Below are 9,021 nucleotides of genomic sequence, written 5' to 3' on the forward strand. Positions count from 1 at the left end.
CTGGTTGCAGCATTGCAGCTGGTTTGTTTCGCTTAATAGTGTAAGAAGCGTGCCCTCTGAACTCTAAAAACTATGCATCCCCAGTTGAAAGGCGAATTAATATATCAGTCACCTCACCCCACGCCACTCCATCTCATCCCACCCCATCCCAGCTGTTGGCATCTTCGACGCCTGTCGTACATTCATTTTGCGTATATTGTAAAAGTAAGTTTTTAAAACCGATCTGGCAAACCCCATATTATCGGGTCCTTCCCCAGATTGCTCGATCTGTGATGTATCAGTTTTTAACATAACTAAATGACTGGTGACTGATAAACATTAACAGATACATAAATAGAAAAGCTAAAGTTTGACACGATTCACGCCTTTGAGAGCAAAAACAAACAGCGCTAACAATTTTTACAAATGCTCTTTGAAGTTAACTAGACTGTGTCTGTAATTAAGTATTACGTAGCGAGGCTCTCCACCACGGACGATCACCGACTACCAAACATAGGATCATTTCATTCCGCTTAGTCAGCGATCTATTATTCTGTACTTATTACCCTAATCCTCGATAGCCAAGACCACCCGAGACAGGCGCGCTTCGCTTGTTTGACATGATTGACAATACATATTAAAATACTATCGGCAACGACAGTTTGATCAATCCACACGCGTAGAGTTTTAGAGGTGCATAGATATTCAGAACAACGTTGGCCTTCTTAAAAAGCTGTATGATAAAAGGGATGACTTCAGCTTTCCAATAGTCAATTTTCTCTTCATGTCGAGCAATATTCCTTCTGCTCCAGCTGTTGGTGTCTATATTTAGCAACTTCTGAGATAACTTAGAAAATGCTCATCGTATGCCGATTTTAAAGACCGACATATCGTTCTGGTACAGAAGTTGTTGATCAGGTATATAACATCCAAGGACTTCTGGAATGCTTGAAAACGTTTTTATGGTGGATACTCAGAGGCCAGTTTACGGTATCACTGACTAAAACGATGTCTGATGCGATATTCTATTTTGACTTTGTACATGCCTTTTCATATTATTTGGTGAAACGTTTGTACATTTCAACTATGAACTTGATGGCTGTTGGTTGTGCTCAAGACGGGTGCCACCGGTGGGGCAGGATATGCTGAACTTTCGGGAACACCTGATATAATCACTTGTTTTTAAAGTGATTCGTGGGTGTGTAACATCACAGCTGTATATTTTCCATTGAGCTCTGTGATGTACAAGTTTGGGTTTTCTAAGCTAGTCTTGGGAATGGCAGTCCTCCTCCAGGCATTGCAGGAGGGATAAAACATCCTGTTACGGATATCCTAGGGAAGTGGCGGTCATCTTAGGGACGAGCACCTGATAGTGGATCATGGAAGCAACGACGCTTTTTTGTAAAAAGTCCTTTTGACTCCGCCTTGCGCAGAGATACGATTTTGATATATATTTCTGTCAGAGTATCTTGCTTCTAACTCCTTTAGTTATACAATATTCCAAAAAAGATGACGAATGGAAGTTTTTTGTTGCAGCAAGGTCTTCAACGATATTCGATGACAACGAATAGGCCTACACACGATTTTATTTTAAAACTACGTGTAATTTCCATTGTCTTCCATTTGTATACGATATAGGGGATAGGATCTAACACAGTCGGTAAAGCACTTGCTTGGGGTGTTTGGGTCAAAAGATCCAATCCCCTCGGTGGACCCATTCTCTGATTGATTTCCCCCGTCTCAACCAGTGCACTACGACTGGTATATCAAATGCTGAGATATGTGCTGTTCTGTGCATATACAGGATCCCTTACTGCTAACAGAAACCTAAAGAAAAACTAACTTATGGCTGTATAGGGCAGATTCCTTGTGTAGTTGTGCCAATAATGGACATTTCCTCGTGGTATAATCATGTTTTGTGAAAACCGGTGTTTCAGCATGATATAATCGTTTTTCATGCGACCCGGGGTTTGTGAAAATATGAAAAATACAATACACAAACATCTGTCGCGTTCTTCACATGAGAAAAGATTGGTCATTCCCGTTATTGTTGAAATACAATGGTTAATATAACTTCCAAAATGACTCTGCCAATGCTAATTTATTCACAAGCCAGTTTAAAAGCAGAACGCTTAAAGGGACATTCCTGAGTTTGCTGCAATTTTTAAGATGTTATCGATTAACAGAGACTTTTTAACGATTGTAATTACATATCAAATATATTTTTCTGAATAAAATATTAGTGTCTGTATATTAAACGTGTTTCTGATCGTTCTAATATTTGTACTAGGTTAATTTTTATTTTATTTCCTAAAATATATTTTTTCTTACGTACGTAATTATTCGAAGACAAAATCCAGTTTGGGCTTCTTACAAATATTAAGACGACCAGAAACACACTGAATATACAGACACTGATATTCTAAACAAGAAAATATATTTAATATGTAAGTGTATTCGTAGAACTATTTTATTAGTCGAAAACATCTTACAATGCAGCAAAGTCAGGAATGTCCCTTTAATAATCTGAAGTAGAATGGGGGGGTTTTGGGGTGTGTGATTTTTTTTTTTTTTTTTTTTTTTTTTTTTTTGGGGTGTGTGTTAAAGGGGCTTAAAATAAGATAAATTGTTCTGCCTAAAAGCAACCATCGTGTTGTTCCATGTAGAATGATGTACGGTTTATTTGGGATTACTCAGATACACGTCAGCAGGTCTGTAGGAACGATATCTAGAGTTGGGGGGGGGGGGGGGGCACAACCTCCATACTGGTGGGGCACAAACCATATTTTGACCTTTATGCCGTGGAGTGTGTGTGTGTGTGGGGGGGGGGGGGGGTCTTTAACGCGAACATATGGAAATAATCTCTAAATACAGCTGTCCGTTTCCTTGAACTGGCAATAATTCAAGGATTTTCAGTGTTGACCAAGACACGAAGACGGACAGTCGAGGTAATCGAGATCTGGTATAGATACAGTCCAAGATGGCGCTGCCAGTAGTAACGAGTTTGGGTGTGGCCACCATGTTGCTATTTCTCGTTGTCGGTAAGATCACTGCACTGTTACAGTAAAGTGTGTTTGTTTAACGACACTACTAGAACACATTGATTTATTAATCATCGGCTATTAGATGTCAAACATTTTGACATTTTGACATTTAGTCTTAATTTATTTTTTTATACATTTTCCCATTGGTATCCCACAGACAGGATATATATATAATACGTTTCTGATAGTGTTAATGTTTTGTAGAAGCCCAGACTGGATTTTACCTCCCAAATGGCCACAGTTTAAAATGTACTTAGGAGTCCTTTGGCAAATATCCCGTTTCTTTCCGTTCTCTGTGCGAGTTTTTCATGTGCATACCGTTACGGTACGATTATATGCATACACGCGCACGCACAGCAATATTTCTTTCTGTATTTATTTATAACATCAAAAATCTATGGCGTTGTTTTATTGTTTCTGCATCACAGTAAGATAGATTGTGTATAAGACTGTAATAGTTTTATCTTCTTGTTAGATGCTGGTATGATTCCGGAACCGGAAGATGCGTGCCAGGAAACTGCACAGAGGTTTTGCACAAGTCACATTCAAAAAGACCACATCTACTGTACAAGCGATGGACACAAATACCACGGCCTGTACGTAGTCTAGTCATTAAAGTCTGGTAGTGAAAATAAGAGATACCTATACTGTTACTAGTATACATGTATTTATCTGAAGACATTTGCAAATTGATGTAACAAGTCCACGGTCAATAGCTCTAACAAGTTGAAGGCCAATAGCTGTAACAAGTTGAAGGTCAATAGCTCTAACAAGGTCAATAGCTGTAACAAGTTGAAGGCCAATAGCTCTACCATGTCCAATAGCTGTAACAAGTTGAAGGCCAATAGCTCCAACAAGGCCAATAGCTGTAACAAGTTGAAAGCCAATAGCTGTAACAAGTTGAAGACCAATAGCTGTAACAAGTTGAAGGCCAATAGCTCCAACACGGCCAATAGCTGTAACAAGTTGAAGGCCAATAGCTCCAACACGGCCAATAGCTGTAACAAGTTGAAGGCCACTAGCTGTAACAAGTTGAAGGCCAATAGCTGTAACAAGTTGAAGACCAATAGATCAAACTCTGTGCGAGAGTTACTAGTCCTCACAAAGGACACTTCACTGACAAATATTTGAGGACATACTCGAGACTTATTCTACTGTTTGTATTTATTTTAGTAATTCTTTAACACCTTCCAATCATACGTATCGTTTCTGTTTGACACACACGCACACACACACACACACACACACACACACACACACACACACATTTTAATCTAGTGCAACCATCATTGCCATCAGAAACATATACTGCATCGACCTAATCTTACAATTAATAAGGCTGTAATAGCTTGCAATATTTTGCACTGCCCATGTTTGTTTTTCCCCCAGATGTGCGTTCTATGCTGCCTATTGTAAGAACCACATGACGGTAGTAGGAGACGGACCAAACTGTACCCACCCAATTCTCCCCCCGAGAACCACTCCACCGCCTACCCAGTTCGAGATGAATCTCTTTAAAAGCATCACCCACGGAATCGACGACCGCCTGGCTCTATCCAGGTCCAGGGGAATCCCCGTGAAGACCGCCAAGATGATTTTCTCCAAGCAGGACCACACGCACAAGGTGTACGTCAGAAACAAAGACTGCTGGGCGTACGGCCTGGATCTGACCTCTATTTCTCCTTGGAACAGTGACCTCAGAAACAGAAAGGCTGGAACGCTGGTCTCACCTCGTCACATGTTGTGGGCGAGACACTACAGCATTCACGTGAACAAAACAGTCAGGTACAGACTAAGTGCTACAAGGGTAAAACTAGATTTTGTCAAAGGCTGGGTGGAGGATAGACATATTCGTGAAACGTTTTAATAAAATTAGGGGATTTTTTAGAGCATTAATGCATGATTAAATCTATTTTTTACTTTAGCAAAAGCGATTTAGATTCATTGCTTTGTAATCATATCACAACGTTGTTTTAATGTCATCTGGATTCCTAGCTGTTTTGTACATTTTGTTGAAAATATGATTTTTTTTTTTTTTTTTAAAGATTAAAATCTTGATTTCCTCCACAAAACAGCACATCCACAAGCTTTGATGTAGTTATTTGGATACTATTAGTGATTCATCTGTAAATTTTCAAAGAGGGGGCAGGACATAGTCCATTAGTTAAGCGTTCGCCTTTAGAACAGTCTTAAGATCGATCGCTGTTTTTGCGCCCAAGGTCATGGAGTGTGTTATTCTTTCTGTGAGATAGTGCTTATAATCCCTTGCAGCTAGTCGAAACGGTAGCCTATGGTATGGTGGTAGTAGGTTTCCTCTAGATTAGAGCGCCACCTCGATCTCTCGCCCTTGCTGCTAGTCGAGACGGTAGCCTATGGTATGGTGGCAGCAGGCTTCCTCTAGACTAGAGAGCCACTTCGATCGCTCGCCCTTCCTGCTAATCGAGACGGTAGCCTATGGCATGATGGCAGCAGGCTTCCTCTAGACTAGAGAGCCACTTCGATCGCTCGCCCTTGCTGCTAGTCGAAACGGTAACCTATGGTATGGTGGCAACAGGCTTCCTTTAGACTAGAGAGCCACTTCAATCACTCGCCCTTGCTGTTAGTCGAAACGGTAGCTTATGGTATGGTGGCCGCAGGTTTCCTGTAGACTTGAGCGCCACTTCGATCGCTCGCCCTTGCTGCTAGTCGAACGGGCAGCCTATGGCATGGTGGCAGCAGGTTTCCTCTTGACTAGAGAGCCACTTCGATCGCTCGCCCTCCTGAACATGCCTCAGGACAATTAATATCTACATAATTTAATATTCTAAGCAAGAAACGAATATTCTTAGTTCCAACTAGAGATACTGAACAGTTCTTTTAATATCTACATAATTTAATATTCTGAGCAAGAAACGAATATTCTTGGTTCCAACTAGAGATACTGAACAGTTCTTTTAATATCTACATAATTTAATATTCTAAGCAAGAAACGAATATTCTTAGTTCCAACGAGTGATACTGAACAGTTCTTTTACTATCTACATAATTTAATATTCTAACCAGAAAGGAATATTCTTAGTTCCAACGAGTGATACTGAACAGTTCTTTTACTATCTACATAATTTAATATTCTAAGGAAGAAAGTAATATTCTTAGTTCCAAGGAGAGATACTGAACTGTTATTTTAATATCTAACTAATTTTGTATTCTAAGCAAGAAACGATTATTCTTAGTTCCAACTAGAGATATTGAACAGTTCTTTTAATATCTACATAATTTAATATTCTAAGCAAGAAAGGACTATTCTTAGTTCCAATGAGTGATACTGAACAGTTCTTTTACTATCTACATAATTTAATATTCTAAGCAAGCAACGGATATTCTTAGTTCCAACGAGAGATACTGAACAGTTCTTTTAATATCTAACTAATTTAATATTCTAAGCAAGAAACGAATAATCTTAGTTCCAACGAGTGATACTGAACAGTTATTTTAATATCTAACTAATTTTGTATTCTAAGCAAGAAACGATTATTCTTGGTTCCAACTAGAGATACTGAACAGTTCTTTTAATATCTACATAATTTAATATTCTAAGCAAAAAAGTAATATTCTTAGTTCCAACGAGAGATACTGAACTGTTCTTTTATTATCTACATAATTTAATATCCTAAACAAGAAAGGAATATTCTTAGTTCCAACGAGAGATACTGAACAGTTCTTTTAATATCTACATAATTTAATATTCTAAGCAAGAAACGAATATTCATAGTTCCAACTAGAGATACTGGACAGTTCTTTTAATATCTACATAATTTAATATTCTAAGCAAGAAATGAATAATCTTAATTCCAACGAGTGATACTGAACAGTTCTTTTACTATCTACATAATTTTATATTCTAAGCAAGAAATGAATATTCTTAGTTCCAACGAGTAATACTGAACAGTTCTTTTACTATCTACATAATTTAATATTTTAAGCAAGAAACGAATATTTTTAGTTCCAACTAGAGATACTGGACAGTTCTTTTAATATCTGCCTAATTTAATATTCTAAGCCAGAAATGAATATTCTTAGTTCCAACGAGTGATGATGAACAGTTCTTTGAACTATATTTTCAGATTTGTTGACGCCAACAACAACGTCATTGAACGTCGCGTGATCTCCACACACTTGGTGAACAGAACAGCGCACGACCACTTCTACGGCAAAGACATCGTCGTCGGATTCCTGGACAAAGATGTTCCGTCAACGATCAGCTTCGCCCGAGTGATGCCGAGAGAGATCTTGTATTTCCGGCCACAACACAGCACGAGACTTCCCGTTCTCAGTACGGACCAGGAGGAGAAAGCGCTTGTGGCAGATTTCAATTATTATTACGGTTCAGGAGTCTCGCTGAGGACGCCAATAGCCAACAGTACACGTCACGAGTTCTTTGAACGAATCATAGGAGGGGACAGCGGAAATCCGAACTTCTTTGTTATCAATCAGCAGATTGTTCTGCTCTTTGTGCTTACTACAGGTAAGAAGAGGTAGCAGGCGATAAGAAACGTATAAAGCTTACTATATATCATAGGCTTATATCCTTGACTTAACTTAAAGAGTAGAGTATCTAGTTATAGTATTTAGCATGGTTAATGCCTAGAAAAAATACCCACAAAACCCCAAAGATTAATTCATTTTATTGGGTATGTAGTTTTATTATTTTAAAATACCTTAGCGTGTCAAATTAGATATTTAATCGATCGGCCAGTCAGCCAGTCAATAAGTCAGTCAGGCAGTCAGTCATTAAATCAACAAATCAATCAACTAACCAGTCGACCAATGGGTCAGACAGTCAGTCAATCATTTAGTTCTTCCGAAGCTATTACATTTTGACAAATATCATTGACATTAAGTCCCATTTATACCATACCACCAAAAGAATAAAACTAATTCCTCGATGTCATTTTTAAAATTTTACTAAATTTTAAATAAGAATCTAAAAAGAATACAAATTGAGAATAATAAAAAGTACTGTTCTGTTAACACTAGGTGGCGCTGGTGGTGGTACTAACATCAACCACTGGTACGACGCGATCAACAGCATCATGGAGCAGCAAGGTGGCGGATACCAGCTGACTGAAGCCAGTCTACACGGATTCCTCGATCACCAGCACCACAGTCTGCCTAACATTGTGGGATAATCTAACCAGGGTCTGTCATGGGGTGGGAGAGAACAAAATTGTCATATGGTCAAGACTTCAGCTGCTAAGTGACTTTAAATTTAAACACTTGATAACTGTTTAGCATCTGTTAATAAAGACGGCTTTAAAATAATATATTTGAGTTGTGTTGTTTGTCTGTGTTTTAAAACTAATTTCAAGAAACTACAGAAAATATAAAAATATGTTTATTACATTGGTCTATATACATAACAGAGATTCAGAACAACGTTGGCCTTCTTAAAAAGATGTATGATGAAAGGGATGACTTCAGCTTTCCAATAGTCAATTTCCCCTTCATGTCGAGCAATATTCCTTCTGCTCCAGCTGTTGGTGCCTATATTTAGCAAATTCTGAGATACCTTAGAGCATGCTCATCGTATGCCGATTTTAAAGACCGACATATCGTTCTGGTACAGAAGTTGTTGATCAGGTATATAACATCCAAGGACTTCTGGAAAGCTTAAAAACATTTTTATGGTGGATACTCAGAGGCCAGTTCACGGTATGAGGCATCACTGACTAAAACGATGTCTGATGCGATACTCTATTTTGACTTTGTACTTGCCTTTTCATATCATTTGGTGAAACGTTTGTACATTTCAGCTATGAACTTGATGGCTGTTGGTTGTGCTCAAGACGGGTGCCACCGGTGGGGCAGGATATGCTGAACTTTCGGGAACACCTGATATAATCACTTGTTTTTAAAGTGATTCGGGAATGTGTAGCATCACAGCTGTATATTTTCCATTGAGCTCTGTGCTGTACACGTTTGGGTTTTCTAAGCTATTCTTGGGAGTGGCAGTCCTCCT

At 38.7% G+C, this 9,021-nt stretch overlaps 1 protein-coding gene across 1 annotated transcript; it reads left to right on the top strand.

The window, feature by feature from the left end:
* The first annotated feature begins 4,496 nt into the window (after positions 1 to 4,496).
* Positions 4,497 to 8,229, top strand: LOC121388101. Its single transcript, XM_041519316.1, has 3 exons — positions 4,497 to 4,808; positions 7,127 to 7,527; positions 8,040 to 8,229. Exons 1-3 carry the CDS (start codon positions 4,528 to 4,530, stop codon positions 8,189 to 8,191), a joined length of 834 nt encoding a protein of 277 aa, XP_041375250.1. The 5' UTR covers positions 4,497 to 4,527; the 3' UTR covers positions 8,192 to 8,229.
* The last annotated feature ends 792 nt before the right edge of the window (positions 8,230 to 9,021 follow it).

Source organism: Gigantopelta aegis, chromosome 14 (assembly GCF_016097555.1).
Source record: "Gigantopelta aegis isolate Gae_Host chromosome 14, Gae_host_genome, whole genome shotgun sequence".
NCBI classification, from domain to species: Eukaryota; Metazoa; Mollusca; class Gastropoda; order Neomphalida; family Peltospiridae; genus Gigantopelta; species Gigantopelta aegis.

What these genes read in the sequence shown, in the direction of transcription:
- LOC121388101 (XM_041519316.1), top strand. Translation starts at nt 4,528, where the DNA reads ATGAATCTCTTTAAAAGCATCACCCACGGAATCGACGACCGCCTGGCT. An exon ending in CACGTGAACAAAACAGTCAG is followed by an intron (nt 4,809 to 7,126) that starts GTACAGACTAAG and finishes CTATATTTTCAG; the next exon opens with ATTTGTTGACGCCAACAACA. An exon ending in GCTCTTTGTGCTTACTACAG is followed by an intron (nt 7,528 to 8,039) that starts GTAAGAAGAGGT and finishes TGTTAACACTAG; the next exon opens with GTGGCGCTGGTGGTGGTACT.